Source organism: Microplitis demolitor, chromosome 3 (assembly GCF_026212275.2).
Source record: "Microplitis demolitor isolate Queensland-Clemson2020A chromosome 3, iyMicDemo2.1a, whole genome shotgun sequence".
Classification (NCBI taxonomy): domain Eukaryota; kingdom Metazoa; phylum Arthropoda; class Insecta; order Hymenoptera; family Braconidae; genus Microplitis; species Microplitis demolitor.
In genome coordinates, this window is record NC_068547.1 from 6146528 (window position 1) to 6166763 (window position 20236).

At 28.0% G+C, this 20236-nt stretch overlaps 6 protein-coding genes across 7 annotated transcripts; 3 read left to right on the forward strand and 3 right to left on the reverse strand.

The window, feature by feature from the left end:
- Positions 1-476: 476 nt before the first annotated feature.
- Positions 477-6646, reverse strand: LOC103568550 (heterogeneous nuclear ribonucleoprotein U-like protein 1). Of its 2 annotated transcripts, none has more exons than XM_008545470.3 (9): positions 6523-6621; positions 6298-6435; positions 4177-5987; positions 3967-4095; positions 3729-3897; positions 2638-2886; positions 2302-2581; positions 1924-2224; positions 477-1223 (listed from the first exon to the last, which is right to left on the reverse strand). In XM_008545470.3, exons 2-9 carry the CDS (start codon positions 6422-6424, stop codon positions 1074-1076), a joined length of 3216 nt encoding a protein of 1071 aa, XP_008543692.1. In that variant the 5' UTR covers positions 6425-6435; positions 6523-6621; the 3' UTR covers positions 477-1073. The 2 variants fall into 2 exon arrangements, with proteins under 2 accessions (XP_008543692.1, XP_008543690.1); XM_008545468.3 differs by having other exon boundaries at positions 478-1223; positions 6540-6646.
- Positions 6647-7438: 792 nt separating this feature from the next.
- LOC103568551 (adenylyltransferase and sulfurtransferase MOCS3) lies at positions 7439-10267 on the forward strand. Its single transcript, XM_008545471.2, has 5 exons — positions 7439-7704; positions 8176-8389; positions 8458-8756; positions 9506-9970; positions 10053-10267. The coding sequence occupies exons 1-5, from the start codon at positions 7527-7529 to the stop codon at positions 10202-10204; spliced, it is 1308 nt and encodes a 435-aa protein (XP_008543693.1). The 5' UTR covers positions 7439-7526; the 3' UTR covers positions 10205-10267.
- Positions 10179-12445, reverse strand: LOC103568552 (probable galactose-1-phosphate uridylyltransferase). Its single transcript, XM_008545472.3, has 5 exons — positions 12054-12445; positions 11827-11996; positions 11562-11767; positions 10959-11187; positions 10179-10815 (listed from the first exon to the last, which is right to left on the reverse strand). Exons 1-5 carry the CDS (start codon positions 12094-12096, stop codon positions 10354-10356), a joined length of 1110 nt encoding a protein of 369 aa, XP_008543694.1. The 5' UTR covers positions 12097-12445; the 3' UTR covers positions 10179-10353.
- A 96-nt stretch (positions 12446-12541) lies between these two features.
- LOC103568553 (proteasome subunit alpha type-6) lies at positions 12542-14267 on the forward strand. Its single transcript, XM_008545473.3, has 5 exons — positions 12542-12689; positions 12893-12987; positions 13055-13136; positions 13602-14031; positions 14096-14267. Exons 1-5 carry the CDS (start codon positions 12614-12616, stop codon positions 14151-14153), a joined length of 741 nt encoding a protein of 246 aa, XP_008543695.1. The 5' UTR covers positions 12542-12613; the 3' UTR covers positions 14154-14267.
- A 30-nt stretch (positions 14268-14297) lies between these two features.
- On the reverse strand, positions 14298-15155 carry LOC103568554 (probable small nuclear ribonucleoprotein Sm D2). The gene is made up of 3 exons (XM_008545474.1): positions 15041-15155; positions 14635-14890; positions 14298-14461 (listed from the first exon to the last, which is right to left on the reverse strand). Coding segments are annotated over exons 1-3 (363 nt in total). The 5' UTR covers positions 15043-15155; the 3' UTR covers positions 14298-14356.
- A 155-nt stretch (positions 15156-15310) lies between these two features.
- On the forward strand, positions 15311-20198 carry LOC106693344 (uncharacterized). The gene is made up of 8 exons (XM_014440475.2): positions 15311-15401; positions 15684-16292; positions 16362-16717; positions 17097-17703; positions 18141-18790; positions 18864-19339; positions 19615-19726; positions 19984-20198. The coding sequence occupies exons 1-8, from the start codon at positions 15386-15388 to the stop codon at positions 20137-20139; spliced, it is 2982 nt and encodes a 993-aa protein (XP_014295961.1). The 5' UTR covers positions 15311-15385; the 3' UTR covers positions 20140-20198.
- The last annotated feature ends 38 nt before the right edge of the window (positions 20199-20236 follow it).

The following is a 20236-nucleotide window of genomic DNA, read 5'->3' on the forward strand; positions in this document are numbered from 1 at the left end:
CAAATTCTTTTTAATCCTTCACAATATAAATATAATTACAGCTGTCACATTTCAGTGATTTAATTTTTTTAAAGCAGGAGAGGGGGTGAGTCACCATCTGAACTAAAATTGCAATTAATAACTCGATATAATTACTCAGGATTAATCAGTATTAACTATTATAAATCCACACGCTCTATTATTTAAGTATAAATTATAAATTGTTATTTTATGATCCTGAAGTTAGTCGACGTCCAATCATTTTTTTTTTAAACAATAAATTATAAAAAAAAAATTATTTGAAAAAATTGCGCCAATAGTATTTTAAATTTTCTACATGTGCATATTGTTAGTTTTCATTTTTTATAATTGATTCGTTATAAGAAAATATTCAAAAAATTATTAATTGTCTGTTAACTTCAAGATCATAGTTAGACAATGACAAATTTTCTGAATTTTTTTTTTCAACAAATCAATTACAAAAAAACAAAAATTAAAAATATACACATGTAGAAAATTTAAAAAACTATTGGCGCAATTTTTTCAAATATTTTTTTTTTATAATCTATCATTTTTTAAAAAATCAAAAAATTATTAAACGTCAGCTAACTTCCGTATTGTGTTATTTTGTGAGTTTTAATTTATCGAAACAGTGAAAAATTACGAAACACTAATAATTACTCACAAGTTTTTATATACTGACAAAATCTGTACATATTTACATTCAACTTGCTATGAAAAAAAGGTATTATTATTTTCAAAATTATCTACGACTTGATTCAAATAAATTTTTATTTTCAGATAAATATATGTTTTATTTTGTGCATAAGAGTTTTATTTTTAATGACCACAAGTAATTAATGAAAAAAAATAATTGTACTTTACAAATTGTTTGAGTGTAAACAATAAAAACGTACTTTCATGTATTTATGTAAATATAGCGTCCAGGATAATGATAAATTACAGACTAATATATAAATTTAATATAAATAATCCAGTGGATAACGAAATTATTTATTTATTTAAATAATAAAGTAAAAAATACTCACTTATACATTAAATGATAATTATTTATTTATTAATTAATGAATTATTTATTTTTGTTGCTGAGCATTTGTTGTTGAACTACTAGTCGGATAATAGGACGTTGCGTATCCTTGCCATCCTTGTGGGTAACTGCTGTTTTGTGTAGACCCTGTACTGGCTGTTGATGCTGTAGTTGAACTACTTCCTGTCGTAGTTGCCTACAAGTAATTTTTATTTTCACGTAATGCACGTTAATTACTTAATTATTTTATTTTAAAAAAATAAACTAACTCCTTAACGACCTCAAAACTAAATCATTACTCTAGCAACTACTTTTTAAATAAATATATAATTTATTTAAATAAAAATAATTATAATGGATTTAAAAAAAATAAGAGGGCATCAAATAAATGCATTGGTAGTCAAATAAAATTAAATACAAGTATTTATTAATATAATATTTAAAGAATGAACATAACTTACACGTTTAATATATATTCTAATGTAATTATTTATTTTTTTTTTTAATTTTATTTCCTTTCAAATAAACGCAGTAATAAAAATTACAGTGTTGTTATTTTTTAAATATTTAAATTGAGTAACTTAAATCAAAAGTTAAAAATACGATAAATCATGATTGACAAAGTATAGGTTTACGTAGATGATAATTTATTTAAAAATATCGCGTCTCAATTCTACCAACAGACAATTTTAATTTTAATTTTTAAAAAATCATTTAATAATTAATTATTAATCATTATTACTATGAAATGAGTTTATTTTTTTTAAAGAAAATAGATTAACATACGGTTGTGTGTTTGTATGAGTATGTGTAATGTGTGGTTGCGTTGTGTACGTGTGCGTGTGTGTGGTCGTTAAAGAGTTAAAGCTAGTCACTTTTTTTTAAGTTTTCCTTACAGTTTGACCAGTGGTACTGACAGACTGACTCTGAGATTGTTGCTGGCCCCAATACTGATTGTAATACTGCTGCTGCTGGTTCCAACTACCCCAATTACTACCGTTACCGTAACCCGATTGATTATAACTGCTCTGACTCTGTTGACCACCATAACCTTTCCAATTACCCCAGCTACTTGATTGCTGGCCAGCCCAACTACCACTTCCCCAATTACTTTGTTGCTGAGATTGTCCAGACCAGCCGCCGCCGTGTCCACTTCCACTCCATGCACCCGACGAGTGCGAGGAATTATAACTGCTGCTGTTTTAAAAATAAAAATATAATAAATTAGTTAAGAAATAGATAAATAAATAGTTAGTTATTTATCAAGGACTTACTTCATTGGACCCCAGCCACCACCTTGTCGTGCCGAACCCGAACGACTGCGTTCAACGGCTCCCGATCGTCTGTCACTTGATGAACTACCACGTCTGTCACTTCCACGATGTGACTGGGAGGAACTGGGTCCACCACGACCACCCCAACCTCTTGATGAACCACCATAACTACCACTGTGTCTCATTGGTGGGCCACTACGTGGTCCGCGATCTCTCCAATTACCACCACTGCCACTGCCCATACTACCGCGCCACGTTGAATTACGATTTCTATCAGAGTCTACAAATAAATTACCAATTAGTTTTTATCAAATTAATAATATAGCGTAAACTTACAACCACTGCGACGATCACGATGATCCCGACTGTCTCTGCTGTCCCGACTAGACCGCGTATCACGGCTATCTCGATGACTATCGCTTTTTTCTATTCGCGGTCTTTTACTACTCGATTGCGGTTGACCAAACCCAGCGTCTTTGCCTTCCTTATTATACTTTGATATTAATTTCTTAGCCTCTTCTTCATCAAGTTCAATCCATTCAATAATATCGAATGATTCTCCAACTGATGGTGCAGCAAAATTTGCTATAATTTGAAAAATTTTATTAGTTTCATTTTATTAAAGTTTAATAATAATAATAATTATTATTAGGGGTGGGTGAATAGTTCGAACTTAAAATTATTCGAAAATTTACAAATAATTCCAAAATTTTATTTTGAAAAACTTAAAATTGTAAAAGTTTTTCCAATAATTTAAATTTTTGTCAGGGATTAATTAGAGTTTAAACACGAATCTACGAAAAAATTATTTTTGGTAACTTTAAAAACTTAACTCTCCATTAAATAAAAATTGAATATTTGAAAGTTAACTAAAATTTTCTCGATTCGAATCTACTAATTTGAAAAGTTATGAATAATTCTACAAGTACGGAAAAAAAGGGTTCGTCAAAATCAACAGATATCGTGAGTAAATCGTACGTTTTACACATATTTATATGTTATTTTAACATGTCGTGAGTGTTGAAAAAATTACACGCGTATTTGTTAAAAGTAACAAATTTTCCAAGAATTCTTTTGTGATGGTCAAGATTATTTTTAACATATTTTGTGTTGATTTGACAGTAACATATAAAGTGCCACTTTCGTATAAAATAACATTTTTCTATGTTAAAAAATCAATCGGTTGCGACAGTTCAAACAAGATAAACACTGTGTGTTGAATTGACACAAAGTATTAAAAGCTCAACACTCAGAATTTGAACACACGCTTATTATTACACTTTGACGATACGTTTTTTACTGTGAGATTCGATTAATACGAGAAGATACGAATAGCTTCGAATTATTTGAAAAGTTATGAGTAATTTGAACCTGATTCGCACACCCCAAAATTCATAATAATAATAATAATAATAATAATAATAAACCTTTCATCTCCATAAATTCAGAATCAGGAAGATCTTTGCCGTCAACTAGTTCACGTTTAGCAGTGCGAGATTTAAATTCTTCATCTGTTGGTACTATGATAATAGCTTTACGTTGGAATCCATTGAACTGTCTCATCTTACGCCTTTGCGCCGAAGGATATACATTTGTCTAAACAAAAATATAAATATAAAATATTTTTCATTTCTAAACATTAACTAATCATTAATTATTTTTTACCTGATCAAGTATGTAATTACGTCTTCTTGTCGCAGCGACTTCGATCAATTTATTAAGACAACGTGTACACTTTCCCATGAGTTGATCCCAATTTCCTTTATGATTATCTCTTCTCGGCAATCCCATTACCTATAATTTTATTTAAATACTATAATAACCAGTAAATATTTATTTTAACAATTAAAATATATCAATATATTAGTGGCATACCTTCATTCTATCAATTATATTGCTAACACCCAAAATATTGTATTTTTTTTCCAAATTATCGTTTGAATGTTTGTTCGCCCAAACAGTTTTTCCAGCAGACGGCAACCCAACCATCATAAGTATCTCACATTCTTGTCTACCATCAGGTCTACGTGGTCCAGGTATTCGTTCATTGATATCAACTTTACCAACAGGTGTGTAACCATCCAAAATATTTGTACTCCAGGGTTCTTCGTCACCAAAATTACAAACAAATGCATAGTTCTTGGTTAGTATATGTGGAAATAATGCTTTGCCATCAAGCTCTGATTTTGAAAATTTAAATGCTTCACCCAAACTTTCATTGTTTAGAGTATAGGATATAACAACATCATCATCAGACATGTCTAAATAACATCCAACGACGTCATTTAAACCAAAAGTAGGTCCATAATCGCTGAAGTCATTGTCAGTACATTTTTTACCCGTCTCACCGTAGCCGTAACTTAATTTTTCTTCTCCCAATTGCATACTGGTCAATGGCGCAGACCAACCGGCGCGTAAAACATGAGGATTTTCTTCATCTTCCAATGAAACATTACACTGATGTGTAATTTTAACTTCATAGTATACTTTACCATTTGTAAAACCAAATGACGCTCTTGCACCGGCCCATACATAACCAAACCCATCGTTGTGCATTGGCGTTGCGGATAAAAATTTTGTTTTGTCAATTATCAAATTTAAATCTGAATCATACCAAGACAATAAAACTCTTGAGTAATCAATCTCTGGCTCGTCGTCCATTCTACTAGGACTTTTATGCCGATCATCCTGTGAACTATTAGAACGTTTTCGTTTTCTATCTTTACGATCACGTCTGTCCTGATGATCTTTAGAGTCACGTTCGTCTTGTTCTTTTTTCTTAACTTCAACATCATCATTTGTCTTTTCATTGTTAGCTTCTTCCGGTCTTTCATCAGTTTTCATTTTTTCGTCTTCCTGTTCAGGATCAACTTTAGCCATTTCACTGTCTTTGATATCTAATGATCTAGCATCATCAGCAGTTTCCTCACTTTTGGTTATGCTTGAATTGTCATAATTATCCACATCATTGACCTCCATTTCATTGTCTACTGATTCTTTTTTATTTTCATTCAAATCAGTCTTATCATCACCACCACCATCATCCTCATTCTCATCAGTAATTTCTTTTTCTTCTGGACACTCTTTTTTTTCCTCAGGACACTCGTCTTCTTTGTCATTTTCTAAAGCTACTGATTTGTTAGGCAACTCATCGCATTTATTAGAAATTTCCATTTTACCACAAGCTTCAGCATCAACTGCTGTCTTAGTAACAGCTTCAGGTTCGTCTTGAATAGATGGCCGTATCTCAGGCGCTTCTTCAGCAACTTGAGGTGTACATTCCATTTCTGATGATTCATTGGTCAATTCAACACCCGTGCTATCAATTTTAGTAACTGATTTATCAGCTTCATCAACCTGATCATCATCATCATCATCAGTAGCAGGAGCTGGTACCGGTGTTTCGATAACTGGTGATGGTTTTTCGATAACTGGTGACTTAGCTGGTGATTCTTGTGCAACTTTATCAGCAACAACAGCTAAAGTTTTTGGTGAACTACGTGTACTGGTTACTTTAGCAGGACTACTACCTGAAGAACTTCTTTTTGGTGATTTACCAGGTGTTTTAACTGGACTCGTTATAACTTTTGTAGCTTCTGGACTTTTTTCACGTTTGTCATCATTATCTACACTTGCTTCTGATGAATTTTTCGTACAGGAGTCACTCGGTACACTTTTTTTGACGTCTAAAAAATATAAATATTTATATTTATTATCTTAATTACTCTTGATAAATAGTTTAATGAAAAAAAAAAAATAAATAAATAATGAAAACAAGATAATAGATTTTTATGATTACGATCAAACTATAGATGGCCAAGCCATAACAAACTAGACTCTACAATTCAGACGCTACAATTAAATAGCAATAAAAATAATTATCGATAGTTAATTCACTAATTGTTGATAATAAAATAGTGTGATTGATAAAATCACAATAAGTAGAGTAAAAAAGTGTAAAAGTATTTTAGTAGTAATAATAAAAAAAATAAAAACCATTAGATTCATCTTCCAACGCCTTGCGAAGCCGCTCAACAAGAACCGCTTTAACTCCTTTGGTATCCAAACCACGTTGACTTAATTCAGATCTTAGTTCAACAACTTTTAATTTTGCTGGATCCATTATATATAAATCTAAAAACGTTTATTATTATATATATTAACACGATTATTAATATTCAATCACTGTTTATTAATTTATGACAAAAAAACATATATTACTAAAAAAACTTCCATACAAGTAGCATAAGTAGTAGTTGACCCGCGCTGATGATAGTCACACAATATGGCGGCATATGAAAACGCAAACAACGCGTTACGTATAACATCCAATGGTATTCTATTGGCTTAAAATATATATATTTAGGTATATTGTGTGCAACTGCATACTGATACTTTGACAACTTCACTTTTAACGACGATACTTAAATTAACTGACGTCTAATAATTTTTTAATTTTTTTTTAAATGATAAATTAAAAAAAAAAAAAATTACACTTATAGTTTTTTTAATTTCCTACATATGCATATTTTTAGATTTTTTTTGAAAATTTAATTGTTGTAGATTTTTTCTGATGAGCGTGAATATAGCAGACATCAGACAATAAATTTTAAATAAATAAATAAATTATTTAAAATAATGAAATTTTAAAAAATGCGCGTACTAATATTTCATTGATCAAATACGAATTTTTTAATTTTTATTCTACTTACATTTTATTTAATCACTCAAAAATTTAAAAAATTCCCACTTATCGGTTTATATTCACATTCATGATTGTCTGCTAACTTCCGGATTATCTGACAACTGACAGTCTTTTAAATTTTATAATTAAATGAATAAATAATAAATATAATTAGAGTAAAAAATTTAAAAATCCGTATTTTGATAAATGAAAAATTACTACGCGAATTTTTTTATTTCATTATTTTTATGGATTTATTTATTTATTTAAAATTTATATATTCATGCCTGCTACATTCATACACATTTGGAACGTAACTCTGTTCTTATTGGTTATTTCTGATATATCAGCAATTCTATTTGATTTATTTTAATAATTTATTATTTTTTATTGGTTAATTATTTTGTACCAGAAAATAGAAACAGTTTTATTATTATTATTATTATTATTATTATTATTATTATTATTATTTGTTGTAATTGTTATTTATTTACTTATTTTTGCAAATACTGTAAGAATATATAATTTAAAATTTTAAAAAATGTCTGAAGAAGAATTAGTACGTGAGATAAATGAATTGAAATCTTTATTGAAAAAAAAAGAAGATGAATTATTTAAATTGAGATATGATAAAGAAATATTACAGAGTAATGGGTTAAATAATAATGAAATAATGAGATATAGTAGACAGATTCTTGTTCCAATAATTGGAGTTCCAGGTATTTTAATAACTAAATATAGATTTTGTAATGATAATTAATACAGCGGCTGCAGACGTCAGATAATTTTTGAATTTTTGTCAACAAATGACAGCTTACAAGGAAAATGAATAAACTAATACACACTAATAATAATTTCAAGTCTCTCCTAAGCATTGAAAATTATTATTATTAAGTTGGTTCAAAAATATAAATATCGTCGGTTTTCTATAGCTTTTATTATTATATTTTTTGCTGACAATCATTTAGACACGACTCTGATTAAAAACTTCGATGGAATTCAATTTAAAAATTTTAAATTCAATTCAGTCAAAAATTTCCAATCGGAACCAATTGAAAGTCATTTGGAAATTTCTGATTGAATCCGATAGATTTGAATTTCTATTAGAGTTTTTAATTACAACTGATTCTATTTCTTAAGTAATTATATGAAATAAAAAGTATTAATGAAAATAATTAAAAATTTCTCAGGACAATTAAAAATAAAAAAGTCATCAGTATTAATAATTGGAGCTGGTGGTTTAGGATGTCCCTGTGCTTTGTATTTAACTGGAGCTGGAGTTGGTCATATCGGTATAATTGATTATGATACTATTGAATTAAATAATCTTCATCGTCAATTACTATTTACTTGCCATGATATTGGGAGAGCTAAAGTTGATGCTGCTGCTGACCATTTAACAAAGTATTTATCAATATCATTATTTAACATCAAGTGAAATAAATAATTCTCATTAATAAATATGTTTATAGACTGAATAATAATGTTAAAATAACTCCGTACAAAATTCAAGCTAATAGTAATAATATTATCGACATTATCAAAGATTACGATGTGGTAATCGATGCTACTGATAACGTACCAACAAGATATCTAGTTAATGATGCCTGTGTACTGACTAATAAACCATTGATATCTGGATCTGCGCTTAAATTAGAAGGACAATTAACCGTTTATAATTATAAAGGACCTTGTTATAGATGCATTTTTCCAGAACCTCCACCACCAGAAACTGTAACCAATTGTGGTGATGGTGGAGTTCTTGGTGCTGGTAATTTATTACTAAATCTAATTATTAATTATATTTTCATGATACCAGGATCGAAACTCACATAGAATATTAGCATTATCAGTATATAAAATTTCTCTGCTACATTTCATTGCAAATATTTTTCCCAGCAAACATATTGGCAAGAAGTATACGGGTTAATAAGATTGATCGGTAGTTAATTCAAATTTTTATTTACAAATTTCGTTTCGGGAAAAAAATTTCTTATTAAGTTAATTTGAAAAATAGACTGCTATGAAAAATATTTTTCATGATACCAGCATCTAAACTTGAAGTTTCAGTGTCTCTACAATCAGTCGAAACAAAACAATTTCAGTCTAAGGCCGCGAATTAATGTTAGCAAGCGCGTAAATTGTGAATACTTTCAGTCAGCGGGCGAAAACAAACTTGTTTCGTCCCTTGGGAACAAACAAGATGTTTCTGCCCGCTGACTGAAGGCCTTCACAATTTTAACTCTGATACTTGTCATTTTTTAATAGTAATTTCAGACCATTAATTTTATTTACGTAAATGACAGTTTTGACTTTGTTTACGTTTACGCTTACGTTAATAGTAGATGACACCATTGGTCTTAAATTAACTTGTTTCTGACTGGCTGCTGACACTGGAACTTTAAGTTCCAGGCAGGTAACACGATTTCATACTGCGGATGATGTCAGCCAACTTTACCCTAGTCTGAAATCGTTTTATTTCATCCTTTTCTTATTATAGTTAATAAATTAATATTTCAGCTGTTGGAACAATTGGAGTACTTCAAGCTCTAGAAGCGTTGAAAATAATTTTAAATCTACCTGGAGTTCTTTCTGGACGACTGATGCTCTTTGATGGACTTGAAATGACATTCCGCACAGTTAAATTACGTTCAAAATTATCAACTTGTGCTATCTGTGGTGACAAACCGTCAATAGATAAATTAATTGACTATGAACAGTTTTGTAATAGTCGCGCAAATGATAAAAATCCAAATTTAAATTTATTAAATAACGATGAACGAATTACTGTTGAACAATATCGCGATATAAAAAATCTCTCGCAACCGCATTTATTGATTGACGTTCGTTCACATGAAGAATTTCAAATTTGTCATCTAGACAATGCTACTAACATACCATTTACTGATATTAAAAGCAGAGGAGGTTTAGAAGTAGCTAAAAATATTGTTGATAAAAAATTAAAAGAAGACAATAACGTTAATGGTAATTTTTTGAATTATTATCAATTCTTATTAATGATAAACTGTTAGATCATTAATATTTTAAATAATGATTTCTTTTTCAGTATATATTCTATGTCGTCGTGGTAATGATTCACAGCGAGCAGTTAAATTATTAAAAGAATCACTTGACGACAAAACAAATAGAATAAAAGATATTATTGGAGGTATTCATTCATGGACACATAAAATAGATTCAACATTCCCAATATATTAATTATTTCTTCAACTATTTTACAATAAATATGTATATATTTTAATAAATTACTATACATTTTTATATTATTTTGATTAATTATTTGTCTAAAGAATAATTTTACAGCCTGATCCAAGCAAGTAATTAAAATTCATGTAATAAGTAATATATTAGTTGTACTTGGTAATTAAATCGGGAGTTAAACTAGTCTCTGGATGACGATAATGAGCATCAGGTAGACTACGCAATTTTTCAGCAGCTTGTTCTGGGGTTAAATCTCTCTGGGCTTGTGCTAATAATTCATAGCCGACCATATGCTTTTTTATTGAGGATGACCGTAGCAAAGGTGGTAAATAAATACCGTGGAATGTCCAGTGTTGTGAATCTTTGTCGATCAATGGTCCTGTTGGTGCACCATGCCAGCCCATCGAATATGGAAATGAGCATAAAAATAAATTGTCATATTTAGTGCACAATCTTTTCATTATAGATGCCAGCGATTCTTGCTGATCTGCTGTAAGATCTTGGATTCTGGTGATTTGTTTCTTTGGTAATAACATCGTTTCATAAGGCCATACTGCCCAAAACGGAACCACGACTACCCAGTCACGATTTTCTATTACAATCCGTTCCTGATTCATTAAAAATATATATATGTTGTTTTTTGTTATATACAACGTAATTTTCGTGTGGGACCGAAAAAAATATCGATTTTATTTGGCACAGTCTATGTATGCATTTAAATCAATTAATTAATAGTTTGTTTATTAAATACCTTTTTAATCAATTCTTTTTCCACATAATCAATTAAAAGTGGACGTTGATGACGTGAATGATATTCATGAAGATTTAAATCTTTTCTTTTAGCTTCGAATGGCAAAAATGAACTTGCCCAAATTTGACAATGAGGATGTGCGTTACTGCAACCCATTAACGCACCACGATTTTCAAATATTTGTACCCAAGTCCACTTTTTTCCTAATTCTATCATTTCATTGATCCATCTAAATATAAATTAATATGACCCTGAAGTTAACAGACAATTAACAATTTTTGGATTTTTTTACAACAAATCTATGACAAAAAAAAAAAACTAAAAATATGCACATGTAGAAAATTAAAGAAACTATAGGTGCAATTTTTTCAACTATTATTTTTTTTATAATTTATCATTTTAAAAAAAATCCGAAAATTTTTAGACGTCAGCTAACTTCGGTATCATCACTCCCTGATTTAAAAAAATGATTTGGAACAATTCAAAACAATTTCAAATGATTTAAAATAATTTGAATCGACTAATATATAGATATACACTTAACATGAAGCAATTCATTTTTCTTAATCAGGGCTAACTCCAGGGTCATAAAAAAAATCTTACTGTTTAATAACTTCAACAATTTCATCAATTTTCATCAAAGCAATAGTAACATTTGATTTTGGATGAAAGCACATGACTTTACAAGTTCCACGTGCTTCTGCCATTTGAAACAATTCATCATCTGACACCGGTGGTCCAGGTACATCTTCAAGTAATGCAGGAAAATCATTAACAAATGAATATGTATGTTCGTATTTCGGTGTCACCTGACCAATTGAAATAAATTTTAAAAAACAATTAATTATAATTTAATAAACAAACTGACTTTGTCATTAACTCGAGGGTTTCCAGGACACAATGGATTATTTGGATCATACTCCGGAGGATCTTCATCATTTGAAGGTTCTACTTGACCACCCCAAGGTCTTTTCATTCTATGAGGTGACACTAGTACCCATTCACCTTTTAATGGATTGAATCTGATGTGCTGATGATCTAAAATAACCAATTATTTATTTATTTTATCAAATATACAGTAATTTAAGTAACTACCTGTTGGATTAAAAATTTCTCCACTCTTTTTTGAATCAGCCATTATTTATTACTGATATTTATTCAAATATATTTTGCTTATTGACCTTTCAATGACAATTAGACATAAAAATCACTGATAAATATTTACTTATTGTTATCTAACCTTCAGAGTAGGCGTTAGCTCATTCTTATCAATAAATATATGTCATATAGACAATATTCTTAATATACTTAGAGTAAATATTCAAACATATTATCAATAAACAGTTGCTAGATAATAATCATCATTCACTTATTCATTTATTTGTAAATTTGAAATAAAAATGAAAAATAAATAATGTCGTAGTATTTTATAAATTTAAATTTCCCGCGGGAAAAATTAAAAAAATTTCTTTTGATCCTCGTTGGGTAACCATTTGAAATCTGTGAAATTCTAGGGATCGATTTAAAAAATACCAACAACGCCATCATCATAAAATTTATCCAACTCCAGAAGCATTTTGTTTAACGTCTAGCTTGGTCTGCTTGATAATTTAATGCTCAATAATATTTAATAATCATCATCATTACAATCAGACATGGCGAGAGGCAGTAGCGCAGGTTTTGACAGGCATATTACTATTTTTTCGCCTGAAGGACGATTATATCAAGTAGGCAAGTATCAAAAATATGATTTACTAATTATTTAGAATTTTAAAAAATACCCAATTGCCAGTTGTATTCTTTTTTATCATCATCTACTTGAGTTTGTATACAGCATGACACGGCGTGATCAGCAACTTTTCAATGGAACTTATTTATTTATTAAATTAATTTATTTGTATTATAAATTAATTATTTGCTAATTTAATTTTCAGAATATGCTTTCAAAGCAATTAATCAAGGAGGACTTACTTCAGTTGCTGTAAAAGGTGTTGATACTGCTGTGTTTGCTACACAACGTAAAGTTCCTGTAAGTCTTAACCTCTTTTAAAATTAATTTATTCATTATTATTTTTAACTATTTGCTTTTTATTCAGGATAAATTACTTGATGCATCTAGTGTTACTCATATATTCCAACTTACTGAACACATTGGCTGTGTTATGACTGGAATGATTGGTAAGAATATTTAAATAATCCAGTAATTTAATTAATCAGGGTGACCACAAACCGGGAACTATCAGGGAATTTAGTGCAACCGGAATAGTCAGGGAATTCCGAAACGTATTTGGGAATTTAATTGTGACAATTCAAAATTTTTTAATTTTTCAGTAATATCGAATAAGAATCTAAGGGAAAATAGACTTTTAGAAATTCCATACTCCAATACAGTCTCTGTTTATACAAAACAGTCCCAAAAATAAAGTTTTTAAAATAATTAATGACGATCCTGAAGTAGCAAACAATTAGTAATTTTCGTATGTTTTTTTTTTTTTCCAATAAATAAATTACAAAAAAACAAAAACTAAAAATATGTGCATGTAGAAAATTAAAAAAACTACAAGTGCAATTTTATCAAATATTTTTTTTTATAATTTATTGTTTGAAAAAAAATTAATAAAAATATATAATTATTTATTACAGCTGACAGCAAATCACAAGTCCAACGTGCACGATATGAAGCCGCTAATTTCAAATACAAATTTGGCTACGAAATACCAGTAGATACTTTATGTCGCCGTGTTGCTGATATTGGTCAAGTTTACACGCAAAATGCTGAAATGCGACCACTTGGTTGCTCGATGATGCTGATTGCTTATGACAAAGAAAAAGGACCTTCAATCTACAAAGCTGATCCTGCTGGTTACTTCTGTGGTTACCGCGCTATCTCTGTTGGTGCTCGACAGACCGAAGCTAATTCTTACTTAGAAAAAAAATTAAAGAAGAAACAAAATTATAATTATGATGAAACAATACAATTGGCAATAACTTGTTTATCAACAGTCTTGTCGGTTGATTTTAAACCATCAGAAATAGAAGTTGGTGTTGTTTCTAAAGACAATCCTAAGTTCCGGTAATTATTTCAATTATTATTATTAATATTTACTTTTATTTAATCTTTCTCTTATTTGTTTCAGGGTTCTTACAGAACAAGAAATAGATAAACATCTAACTGCCATTGCTGAAAAGGATTAATAAAATAAAAAATATAAATTTCATTATAATTTTTATAATTAATAATTATTTCTTTTTTAATATCAGGTGAAATTTATAATACAATTTAATAATTAATTAATTAATTAAAATAAACTACACACTTTGCGATTTAAATTAAACGTATTATTTTAATTTTTATTTATTAATGATTAATATACAAAGTATAAAATATGAAAAATTATTCATTTTCCTGAAGCTGTTGCCAGTGGATTTCTTAATACTAAAATTACTGAATCACCACGTAGAAACATTTTTGATATAAAACGATCTTTGTTGACGGGTTTTGCCTGTAATTCAAAAGAAAAAAATTAGTTAGTTAATAATTTGACGGGAATCGTGTAGATAGACACTACTGAAAGACTTTAATTGAGTAGAGTTTCATTTTAAGTAGAGTCACTTATGGCTGAGCTTTAATCCTATCAATGATTTATATACATATTTAAATTAATAGGATACTTACTTTCTTTTTTCCTTTACCAGTACGGGGTAGTTCAGTCCACATTTCTTTAACGTTTTCCAAAACCATGTTACAATGCCTATCAAAAGCTTTTACTCGGCCAAGTAATTTCTTATTATTCCTACAATTAATTAATACTTGAGTATTATTTTTAACTGATTGTGTAAGTACTGATAGCGGTCCGGTATTGAATTCTTCTTCTTCACGTTTAGACAACTCTTCCGGTGTCATTTCAGACTTTGGTTTTGCTAATGAAGTCCTGTAATTAATTATTATAATTTAAATAAACTTCAATTACTTATCAGTATATGCCGGCTAGGTTATGAAAAAAATAATAGCTTTTATACTCCAATACATGAAATTAATTTTTTAAAAAATGCATCAATAAATATTCAAAAAAAATACTCACATTTTTAAATGTTTCTATGAATTTTATTATTTAATTTATGTAGAAAAATTATAAAAACTATCAAAGCGTCTGTTTATACGTTTTATCAACGATGTCGACTTTTTTTTTTATTACATGCTGGTATTGATAATTATCAATAATTAAAATTTATAGATGTCAGTACCTGACATTGTTGTTGATAATGCAGAGAACTATAAATTTAAAAAATAATTATTTAAAAAATTGACAGCTGATGACATCTTTAATTTTAAATAATTCTTGTAGGTTAGTTATAAAATCAAGTAAATAAAGTTGATTATCAATCACCACGTGTTTGAAAATTAATTAAATTTATTTGTAATAATTATGGTTGTAAAAAGAGGTAATTAAAATTTAATTAATAATTAATAACTTGCAATTCTAAAATTGACAGACGATTAATAACTTTTGGATTTTTTTTTTTTTTTCAACAAATCAATTTAAAAAAAAGAACCAAAAATATGCACATTTAGAAAATTAAAAAAACTACAGGTGCAATTTTTTCAAATATTTTTTTTTATAATTTATCGTTTTGAAAAATAATTCATAAATTATTACATCGGCTAACTGCAGTATCATAATAACTATTTAAAAAAAGGTTTTTAAATTAATTAATTTTTTCTAGCACTTGTTAATCATATAGCAGATGATGGGAATTTAAAGAAACGTTTAAAACTCGAGCCACAAGATGATAAATCTAATAAAAAAAATGAAAGTCTTAATAAAAATGATTCCAATGACTGGGCCCAGGAATTATTTCCATCATTACCAGAAGAAATAAAAACACTTTTGAATAATAATGAGTATAAAAATATTATTGATGAAATAATAAAGCTAGATCATTTGGATCGTTGGGCATACAATTGTTTAAGTGGAATTGCTCGGTTTAATCCACTGATAATCGAAGATAAATTACCAGAGATATTTAAAAAAATTCTTGTACATAAAAAATTAACTGATGCTGAAAAATCATCATACTCTGAACTCTTGCTGGCAATTTTAGATGCTTGTACACGATTGAGACGGGAAACTAAATTAGTACCATGGATACTGATGGCTTTGGATAATAATTTAGCAAATGATTATAATTACAGAGCTTCTGATATTCTTCCAAGTACATTTGCTGATAAGTTTACTCTTTCTATTTGTAATATGACACATTCACAAGTAATTAGTGTTCTTATGAGTTTTATTTATCATATGGAATTGATACAATCACAGCCTTCTCTTAAAGGTACTTTGATATTTAAAAGCAAATTGGGTACATTATTAATTCAATAATTTGATTTTTATTTAATTTTAGAGAAAACTATTTTAATTGATACAGCAAGTCATTTATTGGTTGCATTTTTTGAAGGAGTGCATATACTTGACAGCAATACACCTGAAAATATGCAAAAGAAATTTATTAATGGATTAATAAAACTTGGTAATATTTTAAAACCACTCATAGAGGTTGCTTTTGATGATAGTAAAAGTAATGAAATAACAATTGAGTCTGCATTAAATGTTACTAAATACTGGAGAGCATTGATAGCTTCTATTAAAAAATATTCTGACTCATTAACTGAGGATTTAATGACTTCTATTAGACAAATTAATGATGAAATTAATAAACTGTTTGATGATAAAGACTTTAGTGGCATGAATAAAAATATTGTAAGTAATTTATTATAATTAATCATTTGTACTATTTTCTAAGTCGGTTGAGACAATTTCTGAAAATTTTCAACTCTCTTTTTAATTAAAGAAAACATGTCTTAATACATCAGCTTTGGAATTTATTTTTTTATCTAAATTTTGATTCATAATCATGAAGATGATGTCTAAGTGTATTATGAGTAGGATTTTAAATTATCTTTCGTGTCATGTGAGAAATTAGTTTTCTGGCTTAGATAAATTTTGAACTTTAAATTACTAGAATATATTTTTGTTGTACAAATTTTTGAGCGCATATTTCATAAAACTTTATCATAATAATTTATTCAATTTTTTATTTTTTGTACGTAAGTAATTAATGTTGAATAATTTTTTTTAGATGAAAGCTGCAGTAGGTTGTAAACTAGAAGACGATAAAATCAATGATACATTTGAAAATGATACCAAACATTTAAACAATTTAAATGATTGTTGGGAAATATTAATTGAAAAATATCCTTTTACTATTTCACGCTTAAATGAATCGCAAATTGATACTTTGGCGTGTATTTTAATAGCTAATACAAATTTTTCAGCTAAAAATGTATTACTAACTACTCCAATCAGTAATTATGCTATACAGAATAATAAACAATTAATAATTCAATGTGTTTATAATATACTTGTTGACATAAACCAAAAAATGAGTAAAGCTACTGGAGTTACTAAAAAATTACTTGAGATAGTTACAAAAAAAAAATTAAAAAGTAAACGTATTAAAAAAATTTTAAATGACTATCAGCAAGAATTGGATAAAGCTGAATGGTTGCCGATTGATGAAAAATATGTTAATTGTGTTGTTAAAAATTTACAAATTCTTTTAAAATTACCTTTGATTTATTTAAGTGCTGAAATGAGGACTGTTATTTTTTTAATTATTTTTACGATTAATAGAGAAGGGGAAAATTGGTCCAATATAACAGATTTATGTTTACGTATTTTGTCAGGTAATTTTGACATTTATTTTATTTAAAATATGTCGCGTTACTAAAGTCAAAAACTATTAGAACTTTGTTTTTATTCCTTTGCATTCAATAATTATGTGAAATGTAATTTTTCTTCATGTAAATTACTTACAAGAAAATTTAATTTAATCAAATTTATTTAATATCCAGAAATTTTTTTTTTTACCTTTTTTAGGGAGTTCCCCATTTTGCCCGCGAAAAATCAAAATTTTTTTAAACATGGCAGCTAAAAAATTTTTCTATTAACTTTGAACATCATTTAAAAAAAAAGACTTAGCATATTCGAGTCTCCAAAAATTTAGTAATTTCTTCATTACTCAGCCCCCCCCCCCCCAGCCCTTCTTGAATTAGTAACGCGATATATCGGAATAATTAATTGTACTCGTTATTAATTTATTAAATTAATTATTTTGATTTAGATGTTTCAGAAAATAGTAACATAGATATTTTACAATATCTTGATCCTGAGTTATTTGTTAATGACTTATTAAAATATGACTCAATTAAACGAATTTTTGAACATTCATTACGGAATGTTAATCATCATGAAAAAATTGGAACATTTATAAAAAATAATAAAAATATTGTCAACTGCTCAGCGCCTATTTTAATAGAATGTTTAGATAAAACAAAACCAAAAGTCAAGGCTGAAAGAATAGTCGTTAAAAAAATGAAAAAAAAATTGTGTAAAAGAATATTTAAATCTCTTGAAGAAGGTATCAAAAGTCCATATGACGTTAAAAGTTTCAGGGCAGCAATCAAAGTTTCAATAACGACTAAAAAAGTTGACGACTCACTGCTTGAAAAAATAAAACTTACTTTGGAAATCATTTTTGGTGATAAAACTGATGAAATTAATTTTGAAAATAATCCGTTGTTTGATGAAGGTCTGCAGCTGATAAAAGTTATTCTTTTACACCGGGCAAACATTAAAATAGATAGTAAAATAATAAAACTTATTTGGAGTTTAATGATGAAGGAAAATGTATCAGATATTATTTGCAATTTAATTGATACGACACCTTTGGAAATATTAGAAGAACAATTGAATATACTTGAAGATAAAACGGTAAGTAATAATTAATTATTAACTTAATTAATTCCCTATTCATTATTATGTTAATTAATCATTTTTTTTATAGGTACAAAGTTTAAAAAATTATAATGAGACTTTATTCAAAAATTATCTATCAATATGGGGGAGTATTGCTCAAACAGACAAAGGATATGGCTCAAATAGTGTCCGCCAAAAGCATTATCAAACACTGATGAAATATTTTAGTACATTGCCAATAACGAGTGATAATTACCTGGGTATTTTAAAATTATCTGAGTTTATTGTCAGCGCAAAAAGATGGGAAATAAGTGACCAGCTGATCGATTTGATTATACTTGTCACCAATCGTTTCATTAATGATTCTGTAAATCAAACGATTGATTTATATGATCATGTCGTTGAAATTTGTTCAGCTTTTCTTAAACATCGGACAGCTAAAATTACTGATCGGCTGCCAGTTTTATTGACATTGTATCGTAAAGTTATAAGATTTGTCGTTGATGAGTCAAGAAAAAATTCAACTAGTACTGAATTACTTTGTCTTGTTTTAAATACTCAAAAGTAAGATTCTTTTTACTTTAAATTATTTATCTTGTTTAGAAAATTTGATTTGAAACGATTAATTAATTAATTTATTGATTTATTTACGCTATTTGCATTTTACAGTTTATATATATTGCTTATAATTAAGTACAGTACGTTATTAATTCAAAAATTGTTAATGTGTAGTATTGATTACATATAGCTGTATAATTACTTTTCAAATCGAAGTACTCTAACATTACTTATTTTAAATAATTTATTTTAATTATTTATAAATTTGAAATATTTTTTAGATTGGCAGTTGCATTTGTTAAATTAAAAAAAGATATTGCAAGAATAAGTCCCTATACAATTGCTGATATGATAAAAATGTATTCAGAAGGTGTTATACCAACTTACATTAAGGTAATTAATTATTACTTTTGTTAATAGTATATTGTGTGACATGGGATGAAACAAAACGATTTCAGATCAGAGTGAAGTTGGCTGACATCACCGCAGTCTGAAATCGTGTTTCATCCTGAAATTGTTCTGTTTCCACTGGCTGTAGAGACACTGAAACTTCAAGTTTCAATGCTGGTATCATGAAAAATTTATTAATTAACTTGAAAATTGTGACTGACATTTAATAATATATATATATATTTTTTTTTTAATTACAGGAGCCTTTGGATGAGTCTATAAATATATTTTTAAGTGTTTGTGATCAACATGTTGTATCATTGCTTCTACGAGCACTTCCACCATCAATGCAAGAAATATTTAAAACATCATATGATACTTATACTAAATTTTATAAATTTACTGGAAAAGTTTAATTATTATTTATTGTAATAACTTTTAATTAATAAAAACTGTTTTGTATTTTTTTCCTGTACTCTTTCATATTTAAGTTATTTTTAAAAAATCCTCATT